Source organism: Hyalella azteca, unplaced genomic scaffold (genome assembly GCF_000764305.2).
Source record: "Hyalella azteca isolate HAZT.00-mixed unplaced genomic scaffold, Hazt_2.0.2 contig3633, whole genome shotgun sequence".
NCBI lineage: Eukaryota > Metazoa > Arthropoda > Malacostraca > Amphipoda > Hyalellidae > Hyalella > Hyalella azteca.
In genome coordinates, this window is record NW_025933876.1 from 128,298 (window position 1) to 149,149 (window position 20,852).

Below are 20,852 nucleotides of genomic sequence, written 5' to 3' on the forward strand. Positions count from 1 at the left end.
ACTGTACCTGTACTGAATTCTTACGTATTCTGCGGACGCCGGCGGCCACACATTAAGTCATTAACCAGTTCCCTAACCTGCTTTTCACAAAGTACAAAGCTTAATTTTACAGCTTCTTTCTATAGGATGCTCCGTGTCAATTTTTTAGGCGAGTCAATAACCCCATAACCGGTTCGGTTGAACTAGGAACGAGTATTGCAAATAATAGGTTGGTGAGGAGCTTTTTTTATCCTTTTCTGTAGGTATATATATATATATATATAGGCAGCAGCTGAAGTAAAAGAAGCAAGTTTGATCTGGTGATGAAGATCAAATAACAATGACCCACGAAATCTACTCATATTTTTTGCACGCATGTTCTTTTCCATACTGATTAAACACTTACTGTGCTAATTAATAATTAAATTCACTGATTGATTATATTATGCATATTAATTTTTTCCTGTGTAAAGAACAAAACAAACACAAAATATTAGTAGTGAAATCAGAAGTAATGTCGAATTTCGTGTAATTATATGCTGGGTATAGCGTATGAGTTGTGTTTTATACGTCTGGGGCCCATCTCGAAAACATGAACCCACGGGTCCCAAAAAGGCTATGGAAAGATCTTCCATCGTTCAATTACTTAAGCGAAAATGATAGAACCGAAGCCAAGAGTTGGTTTGGTTCAATTCTGGGGCTTTAAGAATGGGCAGGTGTCAATGCTTAATAATAATAAAATAATAAGTAATAAGATTCGGAATGGAAGAATGCTTACCACTACATACAATATTAAAATTTTAGGTGGAATAAAGTTTCGGTATATGAGGTAGGGAATTATAAATATTAACAAGCATCACCAAGTGTGCACCTCGATGATTATACCGAAAATGACAACATAGATAACTCTCTTTCACTCCCAAGATCACTCTAAGAAAGAAAGTTTACAGTATTATTATTACAGTTAAAATTTTACCAATAGCTTTGCTCCATGAATGTTAGTTTAGTCCTTTTTGCGTTGAATGAACGAAGTATTTTTTGAATTTGAGTGATTTCGTTGAATAAATAAATCGGTTTTTAGCAGATTTATCACTTAATCGCATCAGCAAGAAACTATAAAGATTGAATTATAATAGCAATCGAAGTAATTCAAGTAAAACAATAAAAAAGATTGAAGAACCATGAAGTTGCAAATGTTGTTTGGGGCATTGGCAGGGCTGTGCCTCGTGCTGAGGGGGGGGGGGGGCTTGCCCAGGGCCCCACGATCGGGCCCTGCGGTGCCCCCAAAACGACTGAGAACTTCAATGGCGTCTACATTAGTAAGGTGAGTAAAAATGCCAGTTGATAAATATCATAAGTCCGCTTATTTTAAACTAAATTATTACAACAGGTACAATTGCTTTCAGCATTTGTCAAGATGACGGATCAATCGATGAGTGACTCAAGATGGTGGAAATTAAATCTAGTTACCATTCATGATTGACTAGCAGCTGAATGACTGAATCAATTTCACTTATACAGAACAAAAGTTACAACTGTTAGCCAAACTTTCTCATATTATTTCAAATGAACAATTATAGAGAATATTTCTTAGAAATATAACGAATGACGTTGATTGCTGTTTCAACTCCATCATTTATGTAAAAATTTTCAATCGTTCTTAACAATCTTTTCTTTGGAAGTTAACAAACTTATTTCTTTTAATGTTCATGTTTTCTCCTTCAGCTCTCAGACGAAGATTACATGATGGTGCTTTCGGAGGGTCGTCGGTCATTAGACAAACTATTGAAATTTTCTATGGATGGTACATATTTGTATAGATATATTGACTGGTGAGTAATTGGAATGTTGATATCATAGTAACAAAATCATGTCAACAACAATACAAACAGAAGAGATCAAGTGCGACAAGCAAATTTATTGCGGTAACTTGGGAAGAGGTCACGTTTTCTGTATTTTATGTGAAAGTTTTTGTTATGATATGTTCATTGAATGACTGTGTTTCTGTAGATTACTTTCGTAATAAACTGTGACGCTCGCAGGGCGGGACGGTCTGCTCAGCACACGGGAGAGTACCGCGCGCAGGCTCACGCTGCCTCTGCCCCAGCCACCATAACGCTGCACTCCCTCCCCGCTGGAGGTATGTGCGCATTACATTCAAATGATTTGAGAGATTCTCATGGAAGTGAAAGTTAGTTCATTCGTGTTGTTTCGTGAATGTTAGTTCTTTTGTGAGTTCATTAATGCAGAAATCCTCGTCGGTGCATATCTGTTTGGATAGCTCATTTTGATTCGTTTAATTTCGTTGTGGTAAATTAAATTTAAACTAGGTAAATTTTACCTAGTCATTGTAGATTCACTTCTCACCTACCGATTAAGCTCAGTAAAATGCACTAAAATAACCTATACTGTTCACATAAAACTCTCTGAACTCACAGCCTCGTAAATTACGACGAACAGTGAAAATTTTAATTTGGATTACACCTGAAATTCAAGGTGAGACCGAAAGTGCAAGCGATTGCCTTAATGTAAATATCACCCTCGATACATGCTCAAATAGAAACGCAAGCAAATAATAAAATGTGAAGACACGAATAAAAAAGTTGAATTATTAGGCATGATAATAAATTTTCATTAATATCCAAACACAATCTTCGCTATTCACTCTCAACACGAACTACCCTATATGCAAAAAAAATTGCTAAAAGTTTAAGGAAAAATAGAACAACGATTACATAACCAAGGCGAGTTCTCAGTAAAGTAAAAGAATACGAATATATTTCGCAAATATCATAACGCGATAATATTGGAACGAAGCACAAAATTTTACTGTACACGCAGCACTATTGTGCCAAATATTTTATTTATTCCGGCCCAGGTTCGCACCACATTAATTAAGTGTAAACAAAATGTCAATAGAAACAACACAAAACAACGGAACTAAATTTCACGCGTCTTATGAGTAATAATTATCTTCACAGCATTCGGCAGTGTATCGGGCACTGTAACGTTCAGTGTTATAAAGGCCGAGCGTGGAGTTCTTGACTTGATCTCGTGCATCAGTGAGGGCCTTCTGCACAGAAGTGAGTTGTAATATCTATTTTGTAATGAATTTTGAATGTGCATTTTGTAGTGAATCATCTTCAACATAATGTGTATATAAACTCAACAGTAACAGATTAATTCTTCTCAATCATTAAGCGTAATATTATTTTTCTCAAATGTGGTACATATCTTTGTCTCTTGGTACGTTTTTCAGAGCAAAGACACGTTCTGATCTCCACTGAGCTGCTCCGTTCAGCTGTGACTGCCGTGTTAAGTTTGCACTGGGCAGCAGGAGTGACACCGAACACAATCCAGGAAGTCGGATTTAACGGCCTATTTCGATCAGAAAGTGAACTTCCCGCAAGTTCAAGACAGGATAAAGTTTTAGCAGTCCTTACTATCCTTGCTGGCTTTCCAATCTTTGAACTGGCGTGCATTTCTTCTGCCTTATTCTCTATATGCTATAAGATAATATTAATAAATGTTATCTCCCGACCGCCGATATACCAGCCATTTTTTACCACAGCGAGCCTGCATTTTCCACTTCAGTCCCCTACAATTTTGAACAATTTGGCTACGACCAATCCCTCATTCTCAATTCAGTCCAATGCTAGCTCAAGAATTTGTGAGCGTTCCATATGCTGTTGAAAGTCCTTCCAGTTTCGGGAACCCTGAGCAGGATGACGCCAAAAATAATCCCTTATTAGTCGGGAATTCTATCTCGGGGCAGTACAACATTTTCTTCAAAGGATGATAAATGTTCAGTGCGAATTGGAGGAAAATATCGCTTTTTTACGCGAGTGATTACTCTTATGTGTAGTAACTTAGACCTCCGAAAAGCTCTCTCATCGACGTTGATGAAAAAAAATTAATAGGGTATAATTTGCTTATTTTTATTATTCGTTAGGAGACCATATTTTTTTAAATTAAAGCTCCGTAAAAGTTTAATGGAACAGGTGGAGAAAATCAATCATGTTGACCTGCAAACATAAAAACGGAAACAGATAATAATTTAAAAAATGGTTTAACAAACTAAAAGTACTATAATTTCCAGTGATAATTTTATTTTCCATTTAGTGCAATTATATATATTATATATAAGTGGGCATTTGTGGATGATAAATTCTCCCTGAGTCTATTGGAGAATTTATGATTCCCGCGTAATCGAGGGTGGCACCGTTCTTGCTAATTGACATTCAAGATGTTTTTAAAAAGATGGATCTTGGTTATAATTTACCAATTATATTCCCTCTCATAAGCAAATTCATTGTCACACTGATCGCTCTAGTCAAAGATACAGTAATCGGATTAAACATTAGGTCTTACAAAAGTTTAATGAGAATCTCATTCCACTCAACTGCTCTAGCCTAATAATAATATGGAAACAGCATTGTATTTCATATTCACGTCGGTCTCAAGATTTGATAACATAATAAAAAATACTCATTTTACATACTCATATAATGTAAAGTGAGGGGTTAAGATCAACGGTTGAGTTAATCATACTAATTATGATCGAAGAATGACAATATAACTGAAGAGTATCATGAACTACATGATATGACTAATATGATAATACGATAATATAATATCTGATATGATAATAGGGAATGATAATATGCCCCCTTGAGTTGACGGAACACATTTCCTATCTAAGCAATAGCTACATGAAAATGCCATAAGTCAAATCCACATAATGATTACCTACAACAATGTTTAATAATTGCTAATTTACACTTACCGAGTGGACAATTACTAATAATAAGGCACGAGCGAAGGAAACGAAAAAGGGCGTCGGAGCGGAATCGAGTGCAAAATGAACGGGCCAGTGTTACCCAGGTGACTTGGAATGAATTATCGTTTTGTTCTAGAACTTCCCGTTAATCACAAAATAAAATATTTTCCATTACTAAAGCTTAAAACTATTACCAAATAATCAGATCTTATAGATATCAAAACTGGCCATGATTAACTGACTTACAATGATGATTACTTTTCTTTTAATCTTTAGCCTATTTAATATGACTATCGGTCAGAGTTCACGGGAGTCGTTCATAATTACGGTATTAAATATTTAACATAATAAAGTTTTACACCTAATAATCTTATGAATCACTACAGTGAAGAGAATCAACGTGTTAAGGCATGAAACTTTCCCTAATCGAGTGTAGCCAATTAAACTACGCTGCCAAGCAATAAACCCAATCGAGAAGAACCTCGCATGTAGCGAAACAATTTGCATGTTGGAGTTTACGATGCTGCACTGAACATATATTTCCTCATTTGCTTGAACAACTGAAGTCAATGGAGAATGAAACATCCATACTAGCGTCAAATAATTTAGGAAAATGTGAAAGGCACAATAAAAGACAACTCATGAATAGTCGTTTTAATCGACAAATGTCAGATTTTATATATTTTTATGAGTAAATCTACAAAACACTAGGCCTGAGGAACAGGAACATGCATGTTCATCAGAAAAAAACTCGAGGGCACTAAACGGAATTAGCGGATAAATGAACCTACAGCGTGCTTAACACATATTATCGAACAATAAATGTACAATTTTATCGTTTTAAATGTTATTATCGGTTGAATAAACATACAAGACGTCACATCGGAGTTCGGACTTTCGTCCACCATTCATCGACGGCTCACATCATAGCACAGTCAGCTTTGAATTCGTTTAGTTTTATTCAAATAAATTTGTAAAAAACTTGTAGCTGAATAATACTCCTGCGCTGATTCAACTTTAATTTTAAGATGGTTCTGCGAGGACCAAACTCCAAAGCTTCATGGAAAAGCATGTGTTCAGATAAAAACTTATATAATCATGGACACTAGAATGAAATTACCGCAATTCAGTAGAGCAGAAATTCTGCAATATCAAATCATCTCCGATTTTTGCAAAAAAGTATTTATGAACATTGATTAACAGGCGAAAATTAGAGGTTTGTGCCATGTTTAATAACTTAGAACAATGAACTCCAGTCCCGCAGGTTTAATGTATTTGATCACCAAGCTTCCTGATATCTACTGCAATTGGTTTGGATCGATAATCTACGATATAAGTCGTATATTAAATGTTCTCATCCACGGCTCGAATTCGAAATAAGTTGATAGCAAGTTTACGTTTGTTCACTGGAGATAAAGTGATGACATTTGTCTGAACTCAACGCATAAATACAGGTTATGCACAAAAGCCCTCTGTATACTTCACGCCCAATTAGCACAAAAAAATTAGTGCTCTCAATAAAAACATCGCTTATTGAAAATGTAATGTGTGGCCATGTAAATACGATCTTGAAGAGCCTTCAGGATTTCCCTTTCTCTTGTAGTGACTCGTATTCATAACTCGCACTATCATTTCTTGTCGATGTCGTAGTTAATATTTTAAACCTTCAAACTCGTGATCGTCAACCTCTGTAACGATATGTAACTTGATTGTTTTGAACTCGATTGTTTATTTCGTATTTAATCATTTCACTATTTTATAATTATAAATAATTTGGTCATTAAATCTTGTCAATTCTTGAGCAAGGATAACACTCGTGTAATTCATGAATTATCAAAATTCGGTAAACGACGAAAGTATTTTTATATGTAAAACCGTACCATAAATTATTGTGAGTTCGTTTTAGACCGCGCCAGCGTGTAAACATTTGCCTATCGCGTGTTAGCGTCATTTGCTGGATGACGACATGGGGTGCACATCAGCAAAGGGGTAAGATGCTAAGTTTCCACTAGAATTCAAGTCCTATAATGTAATGAAATATTTCAGTATAACTGTCATAACTAAATACTAATTGTGTTCTCTGTATTCTTTTGATATTGTTATTCCATTGTGTTCATGTCTGCCGATTCTAACGGCCATCATACAGGTGTTGTCTTCGTTCTTCGACCTCAATAAACTACGTATCTGAGCTTCATAGTATTCACTTCAACCCCACAAGACGTATTCAATTAACTTAATAGGGAGAGGAACGGTTGCTATCACTTCTAACTCTCAATCACAACCCTTAAGCACCCCTTCTTCTAAACACTCAAACATCCAAAACTTCTACCTGCTTTAGGTGCCGACACTTTTGAAGATCTACTACTGCCACTTACAACACTAAAAGTACCGCCCAACCACATTTTTGCTCACATAATTTAAAGAATGTGGCAAACCTAACATCCTAAAAAATTTTTCATATAAATTAGAAATAGGCGGGTTCTCCATGCCTTTATTGACGATGGTACACCTCCTTTAACTAAGCAAGAACCTAATGCTGAAAATCTTAAAATTATCAAACCGCAGATATAGACAGGAAAAAATTAGAAGGGAGAAAGAAAAGGTCCGTGAGTCTCTTCATTTAAGAGCAGGTCATATTTTCTTAACGTGGGATGAAGAAGTTGTACTGTCCTGTGATGGGGGCACCTACTAGCTGAGGGCTCTGGTGAGAGTCATGCTGTTCCCTATTGCCAAAGTTCTCAAAATAGTGAGCAAAATATGGAATACCTCCAACTTCTTGAGCATAAACTGGACCGACCCTTGCTTGCATTGAATTATGTGCAAAAGCCGACGGCTGAAGAGCGTAACGTGACCACGAGTAAGTAGGAACTGGATAGGTAGCGAAGACAGGTTCAAAGTTGTACAACACAGTTGGAGGTGGGGATGGCAAGGCGGAATAAAATGTGAGGTTAGATGTTGCATTTTTCCAAGCACCCAATAGAGAACCACAATAATCTGGTTTTTTGAAAAGGTTGAACAAGCAATTGATTGCTGCCAAAATAATAAAGAATTTTCTTGCTTCTGGAGATGGATTAAAGTTAATAATATCTTGCCGTCCCAACCTCAAGTCTGGGTATGCGTACATCGTGTCCAGGATTACCGGATTCAAACTGGTCGCAGCTTCAACACCAGAACGATGCAGCATCGTGGAGATCAGAAGATGCCTTCGCTCTGTAAAATATGTGTAGCAGGTATTTAAAAGAAAAAAACAGCAAATTCACCGTGTCCCCATTGAAAACGTTCCGAAAACTAGCTCCAAAAGTTCAAAAAGTTTTACAGAATATACCGGAACAAACACCGGAATAATCATCATTAATGATTTGTATTCTATAGAATTTTTTGAACTGAAGATGGAGCAGGTCTCCGGAACGCTTTCAAAGCAGATTTAGTAAACTTTCTTGGCGTTTTCATGCTTTTGATTTTTTGGTGAACTTGTAATATAAGCAGACTAACAATTTTAGTGCGTGTGTAAGAGCTAAACACGGCGAATGCAGCAATAGAAATAACAGAGAAATGTACTGCGCTATACCATTATAAATTTGATATAAATTGTTTTTCATATTATTTCAGTTGAAGTCATCACGGTGCCTGATTGTTATTACTGTGAAATGATTTACTAAAAAATCCATAAATCATTTGTGAGTGATACTTACCGTAAATTACAAGACCTGCCCTGGCGCACGACAACAGTTCAATGATTCCTTCCTCGGCTCTCACGACACTGAGCTTAACGGTGCCCGACTCTGCACTGCCAAAAGCTGCATGGGGTGATAAGCATCAAAATTAGTTTTCAGCGTTATGTTAAACCATCCAAGTTGCTTATAAAATATCTCTCTACTTTTGCAACGTTAAATCTTCAACTTTCCGTTACTATTTTTTTTCCAAAGTATCTAGCTTTCACCGATTTCTTCCACATCCCAAATTTGCCTATTTCCTGAAAGCTAGAAACTATCACTGACACGCATTAAAATATTAGGTTTGCTACTCCTTATTTATTAATATATATGTATTTGTGTGCTTAATTCTTTCATTTACCTAACTTTGTCAATGTTACTTGTAGGATCAACCCTTTAATTATTGTAAATAGTCAGCTACTAACTACAGCATTCCGCACTGACAGCCTGCGAAGTTTCGCCATTCATTTCTGTTCATATGAATAATTAATTACGGTATTCATCGCTTCTAAGACCATGATATATTACTCCAGTACATTATTAATCGTATGCCAGCCGCATTTTCAACGTAAACCCCAAAGCTATCAAAGAGGACGAATTCTACAATTGGAATATGTATAAATTGACCTATTTCATTCTCTATTTGTCATACTGTTAAAAGCAATCTCGAATCCTTGCATAACTTCTAAACAGCAAAGCATGCGACTATGAACAAACAGCATGCGAATATGGACTGTTCCTTACGAATCTGCATACTAAAAAGAATAAATTTCCATGTATGAAAAATCACGCATCATTTATTCAACAACATTGGGACATTTTTTAAGGCATTTTCATCTTGATGACCTAATAACTTAGCTTATTCAAAGCTTAGCTTATTCAAATCCAAATAGATTAAAATGTATCCTCCTGTTCGCAAATAAAGGCTTAATCATTCGGGCGCGTCACCATATATTAATCCAGAGAAGGCAAATTACATACCTCCACTGGGGAGGGAGTGCAGCGTTATGGTGGCTGGGGCAGAGGCAGCGTGAGCCTGCGCGCGGTACTCTCCTGTGTGCTGAGCAGACCGCCCCGCCCTTTGGATACAGAAGGTTTCGTGAGCCAGAGTGCGAATTTTACGAAAATTCTATTTTCTATCACGGTATTTTACATGAGAAATTTTAAGGCTTATATCTTTATTTCCTTAATTTATTTATCTTGTCCTTCCTTCATGATTATTTTTTTTTTCATCTGGGCTCAATTATATAAATGAGTGTTAACTCATCTAACAAATTAACCTGAGTTAACATTGCGGTAAATCAATCAGTTTTTGACATTGCAAAAATTCCACACCCCCTTCAATTTTATATCAAGTTATATTTCACATAAACCCAAACAATTCATATTTAGGTTTTATTCAAATGTTAGAATGACCATCCAAAGCAATGAAAATTAATCCAGACATTTATTTCTCAGACACCATTGAATGAGAACAAATCGAATTTCAATCCGTCGTCAATGATAAAGAATATTAGTTACCATCACCCTTAACTCATTTAATTTTCATGCGTGTCCGACTCATTGAAGACAGACGTTCAACTGCACGAAATTAAAAATGGTCATGCATGAAATAAATTATTTAACTCAATACAATGGCAATTGCAGGCAGCTCAGAGACTCACAGGTCGATGTACGTGAGAAGGTAGGTCCCGTTGTGGTAAAACCGTAGCTGGCTGGTGGATGAGGACTGACCGGCTGGATGCACTACTTCATAGTCACCGTCAGTAAGCTGTGACATGGAATGAATTAAGTTAACTGTGAAAAATAATTACCCAATTTTTGTGAGATCTTTCCCCGTAAAGGTAGTAGTAATTGCAATCTTAGGACTAGTTATTTGCCGGATTTTACTGTTTGGTCGTTAAACTTATATTTTATGTATGTTACCTCATAGGTTTAGTTGATTATACTTTCCAACTATGTATTCCTGGCATCCAGCCAGAATGTTCCAGCTTAAAAAAGTGCATTCTTTTACGAAGCTATGGGCTTTTTAATATTATAAATGCCAAATCACTCAGTGACTCATGCGCATAGGAAAGCATTCTAAATCATCACTTGGTCGTCCTGAATACAGCAAACAGAAATTATGTCTAGAGTGCAAATAATATAAGTTAAAAAATTACTTTTTAAAGACAACACTTCTAAAGAATCCAGTGTCCCCTATGTTACAGATGTACAATGAATTTCTCATCTTATTTTCGAATATAAAAAATAAATTTTCAATGTATTTAATATATAATTTTTTTTTTCAAAATTATTTATTCTGTCAATTGATTCGTGCATTGCCTCCGACTTCACACAAGTGTGCAAAAGTTCAGATCAATTGGACAGGTAAAATTGTGTCAAATACCAGTTATAAGATTTGTAGCTGACAAATTTTTTTTCAATTTTTTAATATTGAAAATTTTTTTAAATCATTTATTTTGTCATTTGATTCTTGCATTGTCTCCAACGTTACGCAAGTGTGCGAATTTTCAGATCGATAGGATAAGTAGAAGTGTGTTAAATTTTGATTATAAGATTTGAAGAAGTGAAGAAGAAGGTTTGGGAAGTGAAGTTAAAGAGAAGTGTTGTAGAAAATTACCTAACCTCAGCCATTTAATGCATAAGTATCCCAAGCTAGACTGAAACGTGACATTGATACAGTCAGGACCAACTTATAGTAGACTACTCAAACGAATGTCGAAAGCAGTGATACCATACTGGTGCAATTATTTCGTGAGAAATCGGCAGACACTGTCAAGGTTTTAGTCCCCAGCAACGCTCAAGATTCATCTGAAGTGATTTTCACTCACCTTACTAATGTAGGCGTCGTTGAAGTTCTCAGTCGTGTTGGGGGCGCTGCAGGGCCCGATCGTTGGGCCCTGGGCGAGCCCCCCCAGCACGAGGCACAACCCCGTCAATAAACACCACACACCTTGTCTCTTCATTTTTCTTCAATAAAATTTCAATTATATAACGGACATAAAACAACTGAAGATTCAGCTTATGATTGCAATAAAATCAATCAAAATGTGTGAATTTAGGTTATTTAAATCTGATGGAGGGAATGAATGTCAGACTTTTTTGGGACCGATAAACTAACCAATTATGACAATAATTGTTGCCGAGCAGACGCCGAGCCAAACTACTCGTAATATTTTCTAAGATTCTTGGATATGTAAAATATCTCATGATCCCTCCGCAAAGGTCGTAGGCTTCGAACATGAACGAAGGAAGACCTCGTTGACGATGGCGGAGTAATGCTTGCCTAAACCTTTTGCTTTCTCTTTTATATCGGTACTCAACAGTGTATGAGTGTCTCACCATTTATAAATCATTCACGAGGAAAGAATTTTTGTTAATCCAGGCGATGAGTCTGAACCGTGAAGCGGTCGGAGGAATGTAGCGCTTTACTGTGTAGTGTAGGCAGGATGATTTGGATCCAAGGACCGTTCATGATGACTGATTAGTAAATACCGACCGAGATCCCATAAAATCTGCATTCAGAAAGATTAAAAATCACTCATGTCCCTTGCCACATTTGCTCAAAAATTGATATAATATTTGTACTACTACATCAATGTTTTATCATAAACTAGTAAAAGAAGTAGGAAGATGATTAAACAAGTATGCAGCCAGCCTGTCAATGGAAGAGATACTAACGAAAAATGAAATATTATCGGATTTGATTTTCTGGTTATTTCTGATTTTAACAAAAGTTCCCCTAGCCTAAATGAAAATGTTGAGGAGATCGATCTACGGGAAAATCTGTATGAAGTCAAACACCATACCTACCTACATAAAATCTGTATGAAGTCAAACATTATACATACGGGCCAATGACCAGTGAGGCTTGGCGGATCAATTTTGCAAAGTTTGACAAACGCTTGCCACCTAACGGACGCACGCGCCACTTCGAACAGTGAAGGCGCCTCTGATCGCTGGTTGGGAAGCATTTGGGCACTTCCTCCAAATACCATGTCCTGTCTAACCTCCTCTATCACTCTAAAAATGGGAAATTTATACCGTCCCATCTCTCACATTCTTTCTGGTGGCACCGCAAAAACAAAGAGTTCTGTAAGTAGTTAGAGTATATTATACGTTTCACTTAGAGCCGACGCATGATTGGTTAAGAGCGTCGATTGGCACGCTCAGGACAGTGACGTTTTCGCTTTGACAGTCCATCTACTTAAGTTAACTATTAGCATCGTGAGTAACTCTGCCTCAGAGTTAGCTGGCCAGGTGGTTAATCACTTGAAACATTGGGCTCATTTTACGTTGAGTCTAGTTTCTCACCCTTCTCGCCAACATATCATCTTCATTTGTAAAGCCCCCATCATTTGTTTCTCGGCTTGCTATGGGATACCTTAATTAAAATATGCTCACATTGACCACCTCATCATCGAATGTGGCATCTTTCTTTTGCCTGCACATTTGAAGTCGTAATTTGAAATTTTGTTGCTCGAACCTCCAAGAACCACGCATAATTTTTTCCAACTCAATTCTGCCTAACCGTGGGGGGAAAAATATAAAGGCTACTCTCAACTCTCATTTTGGCCAATTCGCTGCCCTTCTGCTAGCAGACGGCATCCTGCCAGCTGTATCCTATGAGTGAGTAGCTGGTCTACTCGCCGAGGAATATCCTCACCATACACAGAATCCGTTTGGAAGCAGACGGCATACTAGGAAAACCTGCTCAAACGACCCCCACAGTTAAGCACTGGCGCAGCTGCAGTTGGGGCACTCGGCTGTAGGATGGAGGCACACCAAGCCCTCTTTGTTGCGAGTGCGGAACATGCAGCCCGTCCTTATCATCGGATTTTGATCAGATTTTCTCCTTGCATCCAGTCTATATATACAAGGTTATGGAGTGAATCGGAAATTAATATACGTGGATCAGGCCAACTGTGAATCAATATGTTAGGATCATAGTGATTTGACACTCATATTCATGGTGAACCAAACGAAACCTCAAGATACAGCCAGCAAGCCCGTTGCAGCTTAAGATAGTCCAAGTGTGGGTGGGATTATTACTAGGTGTGTATGTGGCTGTTAATTGTTTGCTTTATACATATGGATAAAATTCTCGGCCTCGTTTACCTATACAATTCACAATTATTATTAAAATTATAGAATGATTCTCACTAAATGCAAAAAATTATTTTACACATGCGTTAAAATATTTATATAATTCATTAATAATTTCATTGTCGCACCTTATTCACACATAAATCGTCAGCATACAATTAAGAACCATTTTTAACTGCATAAAACGGACCTGAAAATTCCCACCGTTACTCACTACACAAAATTGTTTTCGTGCTCATTTCCACTACAACTTTAGAACAAAGTGAGCTTCCTAGCTCCCGCTGTCGCTCTTATATCCTCAAGAGTGAGCCGACCTGCTCAATACCGGTTTCTTATCACCTTGAACTGCAACCAAGTTCAAGGAGTTCATTATACAGTCTATAGTCGGCGTCCTCCCCGACAAACCTAAAAAAGGTCCACTGAACATAAATTCTTATGTACGTGCCCATTTAGATTTCTCAAAACAATAGCTAACAGCAGATGTTAGTTAAGAATCATATCATATCAGGGAAACGTTTTTGGTATGTCAACAACATTCGATGTGTTGACTGAATGTGCACCACTCCATTTTATGTAGCAGATATGCTTGCTTTTCGTAAACTTCCAGTGAAATACTTGAAAGTAATTTTAGAGAAACCTAAATGGCAAACTAATCATATTTTCGTACTTCATAATCAAACGAGATCGAAGAGTATGCTGTTATTAAAGTCAAAGTTTCCACTGAGAAGATTTATTACATCGGTAAGAAAGAATTATCAAATATCTCTCTTTTAATAAGGCTTGTAGTCTCTAAAACCTCAATAAAAAAAGTATCCTGAAATATACCTCTAGACTCTTTGGGGAATTATTAGACTGCTTCTCTACCTGTACACTTGAAAAATTCAAATTATTCTAAAAAATTCATATATGTAGACCTTTAGCAATATTAAGCACGTCCAGAATAGCGAGTCCATCATATGACTTTGAATTCTATATAAATATTTGATATTATCTGGAATAATACAGATCCAATACAATTAGACGGAAATATCCAAATCATGAATTGGTAATAATAGTTATGGAATAGAATAACTTCATAATTTAAATAAGCTCATGCGGTTAGAATTTTACCTTCTAAAAACTTCGCAGAGCTAATATTAAGTTAAAGCTTTTTTGCATTTTAGTCCACTTCCAAGGTTTGTTGCATACGCAGGTTAGCTGCCATAACCGGTCCACTTAGACTTGGAAGCTGTTTGAAAAAAAAAATGGTCGAGTGCTTTTTGTACCCTCTTGAAGTTATAAATGCAGACGCTAGATAAAAAGCCCATACCATGTTATGATGTTGGTGAGAAGATAGATGTTCGAATAAAAATTTTCCAGCAAACATCTTCGTAAATAACTGGTTTTACTCTGGAATTTGTTTATTTCTGTTTACATTTTTTTGTGAAAGGTTCGTTTTAAAATTCAGCCATACATAATAAAGATTGTCAATAAAGTTTTTTTTTTACTTCGGCGCTACAGACCGAACAGTTGATGCATAAACTTAAGATCATAATCTGTGTTATTCGATCTTGATTAAAATAACACCAACCACTGCGCGGTTGGGATGTTGAATAATTTCTCGTGCTAGTTGTTATTCGGTGTTCAATCATGAAATTTTAGACCGGAAAACCTAATTCCGAAAATGCTGAACTGACATTTGCAAAATTCATGAAGCCATCTCTCAGTTGGGAAATTACCAAGTCCTCGTTATGGGTGATTTGCGGTGTTAACTCATGAAATATTCAAGCGTATAACCAGCGTATTATACTGCCGAGCAGACACGCATATGAAATTGAAACGGCTGATGCGGAAATGTGGAGAGTGAGTAGCACCCGCCTCCGTACACCTGCAGTACTTTCTCGCACATCTTCCGTCTGCAAATTTTAAATAGTTATCGATCTTGCAATTTAAGTACGGAACTTGAAGCAGCACATCCTGACACAGCTGAGTATAAATTAACTAGTACTGATATATCATCGATGTAATACGAGTACCAGGAGAAGTTTACACGCTGGCAAACGTAGCTGAAGTCATCTGCTAATATTTTCAACCATATTTAAAACCTGTAAGTATAGGACTTGTCTGGTTTCCACATGAATAGCGTCGGTATTCTCGTACACCGAGCTTGAAATATATTTTGAAATACGGCAGCCTATTCGTATTTCAAACAAAAAGGCGAATCGTAAAATTGAATTCTACTACCGTTTAATACCTAAATTTATTTTCAGGAATTAAAACGGCTTGGTAATAACAGGTTGGCCTATAACCGGTCCACCTGAACGTGGATGCTGCAGTGGAAATAACTGGGCAGGCCGGTGTTTTTTGTTCGCTTCTGAAGATATAAAGGCAGCAGCTGAGACAGAAAATCCCACATTGTTCTGGTGTTGAAGTGGAGATAAGAAGGAAAACGCTCATACTTCATTGCATTACTTTTTAGGATATGTGTTTGGCAATTACAATGTTATCATTTTCTCCGCAAGCTCATTGTCCGCTAACGAATTGAAAGATCAAAGCATAATCAAAGTAACCTACATATTAGCCACTTGAACACAATTAAACAACAGTAATTAGAGTCTTCAAAGATGTCATGCTATTCTGTATTTTCTAAAATTCTATGAGAACGTGCCATGCTCGATACACGGGGCCATTTTAAGCGAGATGTAATAGCAAAATTTCAGCTAGTAACCAACAGCGGAAATTCTTCGATGGAAAATGATAAAGCCTGTTCTATGTTTTAAGAATCAAAGAAATTAGAATGGGAAAAGGTATCGGGGTTTTCCCGTTCATTACTTTCTTCTCAACGCACATCGAAGACAATGGAGCAGAACTGGTGAATCGACCAAGATACTTCATTATATTTTTTATTTATGTAGAAAACAAAGAAGGCATTGCTTGAACAAAAAAATTGTTTAATCAAGACGTGTGAATTCTTGACCATTTTAGCGCATTTATATTAACGGCTATAAACGCTTACTTTGAGTTTTATTTAACAGATAGGTTACACGGTTTGGAACATTAAAGAACGATAATTTGAAATATAAGCAGCATGAAGTGGCAGGTGTTGTGTGGGGCATTAACAGGGCTGTGCCTCGTGCTGGGAGGCCTCGCCCAGGGCCCCACGATCGGGCCCTGCAACGCCCCCAACACGACTGAGAACTTCAACGACGCCTTCATTCGAAGGGTGAGTATAAATATTCTAGTCTCATTCAGAACATAATTTTCCGTCACTTTCGGAAAGGGTGCTGAATTTTAGAATGAACAGCTCCCAAATCTTGTCGAGTCATCCCGAAAAACTCGCTAAAATAATTATACTTGCCACCGTTCGTGATGGATTAAATTAATAATCAGTTTACATTACTTTTTCCGACAAGCCCTTCAGAAACTTAATTTCGTTCGATTTATTCTTGATATCTTATTGTTCCACTAGCATGCATATTCGTATTCAGCTTTAGCAATAAGGTAGGCTGAAAGCTTATTTGTGTGCTCCTTAACTTTTACAATTTAGCCTAAAAAATGTGATAGGATGTCTCATCATTCTGTGAATGTCTTCGCCCAGTGCCCTCGCTAACTGAAGTATTAATTAGCTGATAACTTTTCAAGCATCGCGGGTGAGATGAAAAGTCATTCACGTGAGCTGTACTAACATGAACAAATTTAAATGGAAGAATTATTCTCAAAGTTTCTGCTCATGATGCGATTCAATTATATTGAAGAAAATTATTGTTTTGCACATTATCATAAATTGTCCTAATTGTGTTATCACTTTTCCATCAACAGCTTCCTGACGAAGATTATCTAATAGCGATCTCAACTGTACAGCAGTCATCTGGGAGTAAGATTAAGTTTTTCATTAACGGGACTTACCGCTATGATTACTTCGACCGGTAAATAATCTACAACCTTAATATCATCTTGATCTGAAATTTACATTGTTTCCAATGAAATTACACTTTTTATGGTAAACAGTTAAGGGGAAATTCATGCTAAATGCAATAATATTCTTGTATCGGAGGGTGATTAATTTAACTACACCATTTATTTTTTCTTTTGATATAATTTAGTATTCACCATAATAAACTGTGATGTTCGCAGGGTGGGGCGGTCTGCTCAGCACACAGGAGAGTACCGCGCGCAGGCTCACGCTGCCTCTGCCCCAGCCACCATAACGCTGCACTCCCTCCCCGCTGCGGGTAACATAACACACTAAATAAATTTAGAAAATTGAGCCAAACACAAATAAAAGTTGAGTTGAGTCAAAACAATAATGACAAAATACTCTTTGACAGTATTTCGTCAGGAAAAATGCTCGATGATGCTCAGATCTCTTCTATTTTTTGGCGTTGTTATAATGCTATGATACTTATGATACTTGGCAATAAGCCTTTGAAATTATAAATAAATATAAATGATGACCAAATTATCGTTTCAATTAATGACGTTTAGTACTTTATAATTTTTCCACTAGAGTGGTTTTAGTGTAAGCCGGAGCCGAAGAGGCTAGAATTTAAACCATCACGAACATTTCACTCCGGTGACGTCAGATTGATTATCATAACATTTCATTTTATGCGCATCCAGGTAAATATTCATATGCACTATTTAATAGGCAAAATAAAAAATCGAAAATCAAATGAATTGGTCGTAACAGAATCATTTTTTTTATCTTTGCAGCATTCGGCAGCGGATCCGACGCTGTAACATTCAGTGTTGTACAGGCCGAGAGCGGAGTTCTTGACTTGATCTCGTGCATTAGGGAGGGCTTTCTCCATCACGGTGAGTTGTAATATTTATTTTGCTTCCTAACAAATGGTCTCTAATTTGATGTTAAATTCATGTCTGCAACAACGAAAAAATTATGAGTTGGAAAATAAATTTGCTTATTAATTATAGAAGCGCAGTTATAGGCAGGTAAAGTGATGAATTGAGCTCAATATTTAAACTGCGGTATTTTTCCAGAGCAAAGACATGTTCTGGTCTCCTCGACGCTGCTTCGCTCACTTGAAACTGCGGGAATTCGTTTGGCCTTACACATGGGAAAAACACCTAATACAAACCACGAAGTTGGGTTTAATGGGATATTTAGATCAGGAATAGAAGTCAAGCAGAGTGCAGGAGAGAATAGTACATTTTATATATTTCTTATACCTTTACTCCTCAAAACGAGTAGTCCGCTCTGTCTGTTGCTTCCTGATCCACCAGCTTGTTTCACAGGGTTAAAAAACTTTACCATAGAGTTGTTCCTTCCGTCGCAGCCAGTGACATTGTTGTACACCACCGAGCCTGTAATTAATCATCTAGTAACACCATTTGCGTTACAGAGTTACCATACCAGTCACATCTACCAGCATCCACCCATCGGTCCCTCGCATGTTGAAAAAGTTGCGAACGTACCATACTTTGCCCCACTCCCCAAGAACTTTGAAAGTTTGAAGCAAAAAGAGCTTGATGGAAGTCTCAATATCCATGGGAATCCAAACTCGGGACAATATTCCCTCTACATCTCAGACTAGGAAGTTTCTGGGCAACAGCGGGAATTGGTGGAAAATAATTGATGGCATAATTATACTTGGCACCGTAATTTCTTACAACTGAATCAATTTAGACTTCCCCCAATGTGCATTCATCAGTATTGTTGCTGCAAATAGGATGAGATGTGTCTTATATCTTCATTATATCTTACAGTTATGTCCGTCAGCATGATAGTATTTTGGTTATGAGAGTATATTTTAAACAGCTGTAAGCTTTTGCCTGGCTGCCATTGATTTTGTCTTCTGAATCGCCAAAACCTTGCTCGTAAATCAACATTACACCACCTCAGAGAAACTTGTCGATTACGCATTTGATAAGACCTCCAATTATGCTCGTATTATCATCGATAAATCCTAATTTACGCTGTATTAACAATAAATCACTTAATTAACTTTAGATAGGCTATGCAGCTCATATTTGTCGTACTGGAGCTGGAACGTACTAATTAAGTATTCGTATCACTAACTGTGCTTACTACACTCACATTTACGGCCTTCGAAACTTACAAGTAATTCTATCACTTGACCTGGTATGCATACGTTCATATCCAAAAAAAGGTATAATTCTTGTCACCCAATTTAGAATCTAGCACCTTTAACTATGTCTGAGAACTTGCACTATGAGTGTGTTGAATGGTGAACGTTTTCGCTCAGGATTACAACAGGATTACAACAGGAAATATGCTATGGATGAAAGGACGAATTCCTCGAAGTATCTTGGAACAAATTTGACTTAAAAAGACAGATATGCAAGACTTATATGACATAAACCACCTGGCCAGACCACCTGAATTCGCACTTCACTGCACCACGCCTCTACGTACGCACAATTCCAGGTTTCTAACTACAGGGGTACAGTGAATTCCACAGCGAAGAGATTTCGACTGCGCGAGGGTCTAACCCAAAGGGTAACACTGTGGCTATATATAAGGAGTCAGTTACCACATTGAAATGAAACCAATTGAACTATGATCAGATGAGTGTATGGAACGTTTTTACTTTTATCGCTTAAGTCATACCGGCCATTTCAGATCAATGCATTAGTTCACAGATGATCATGCGTAAATGTGCGCTAATTTTCAATAAAATTATTTCTGGTATTTTTAATTTAATTTTCTCACACAAGATATTGTTACGCATTGTGGGTACTAGGTTGTGGTACAGACTAAAATCGATAAAAACAGTAATGAGTCACATGTCCAGAGAATGGTTGCCGAAGTATCGAGGTTTTCATTTAAAATTAGATCAGTCTCGGGTTAGAGATGAATGTTGCAAGAGAGACAATTTTTTAATATATGCAATGAATTATTTAGTTTCATGTTTATAATAAATTCTACTATATGTACATTACAGAGTCCGGAAACTTGTTGTTCGACTAACGTGCATGCATGTTGCTCGACTCCTGAGTCGGATAAAAATAGGCAATTTGAGCTTCTGAGACCTCTAAGCCTGGGGGATTATAAAAAAAGAGATAATAGCATGTTCATATTTGGGAATAGGTATGAGCATCATCTTTGACTTCGAATAGAATAGAAACCATACAATTTTTTCAAGGAATAAGTGCGCGCTGTTTACACTTTACACTGAATTAGCTGGAAAAGTTTCTAATCATTCTGTTGGTGTATATCGACAGTGATTTTAGCTTGATAAGTAATTGCATATCAATTATTTTGAAGGCGCACGCAGCAGATTTTAATTTCAAACTTGTTTGTAAATTCCCAA

At 36.9% G+C, this 20,852-nt stretch overlaps 3 protein-coding genes across 4 annotated transcripts; 2 read left to right on the forward strand and 1 right to left on the reverse strand.

Annotated features, from left to right (window-relative positions):
• Positions 1 to 635: 635 nt before the first annotated feature.
• LOC108678366 lies at positions 636 to 3,708 on the forward strand. Its single transcript, XM_047879704.1, has 7 exons — positions 636 to 691; positions 1,195 to 1,303; positions 1,705 to 1,811; positions 2,022 to 2,119; positions 2,961 to 3,062; positions 3,239 to 3,388; positions 3,704 to 3,708. The coding sequence occupies exons 1-7, from the start codon at positions 636 to 638 to the stop codon at positions 3,706 to 3,708; spliced, it is 627 nt and encodes a 208-aa protein (XP_047735660.1).
• Positions 3,709 to 5,398: 1,690 nt separating this feature from the next.
• LOC108678367 lies at positions 5,399 to 11,543 on the reverse strand. Its single transcript, XM_018166770.1, has 5 exons — positions 11,307 to 11,543; positions 10,137 to 10,243; positions 9,454 to 9,551; positions 8,452 to 8,556; positions 5,399 to 7,969 (listed from the first exon to the last, which is right to left on the reverse strand). The coding sequence occupies exons 1-5, from the start codon at positions 11,439 to 11,441 to the stop codon at positions 7,401 to 7,403; spliced, it is 1,014 nt and encodes a 337-aa protein (XP_018022259.1). The 5' UTR covers positions 11,442 to 11,543; the 3' UTR covers positions 5,399 to 7,400.
• Positions 11,544 to 15,991: 4,448 nt separating this feature from the next.
• On the forward strand, positions 15,992 to 20,230 carry LOC108678361. 2 transcript variants are annotated; one of them, XM_018166763.1, is made up of 5 exons: positions 15,992 to 16,783; positions 17,380 to 17,486; positions 17,695 to 17,792; positions 18,274 to 18,375; positions 18,559 to 20,230. In XM_018166763.1, the coding sequence occupies exons 1-5, from the start codon at positions 16,649 to 16,651 to the stop codon at positions 19,110 to 19,112; spliced, it is 996 nt and encodes a 331-aa protein (XP_018022252.1). In that variant the 5' UTR covers positions 15,992 to 16,648; the 3' UTR covers positions 19,113 to 20,230. The 2 variants fall into 2 exon arrangements, with proteins under 2 accessions (XP_018022252.1, XP_018022253.1); XM_018166764.1 differs by having other exon boundaries at positions 18,921 to 20,230.
• Positions 20,231 to 20,852: the final 622 nt, after the last annotated feature.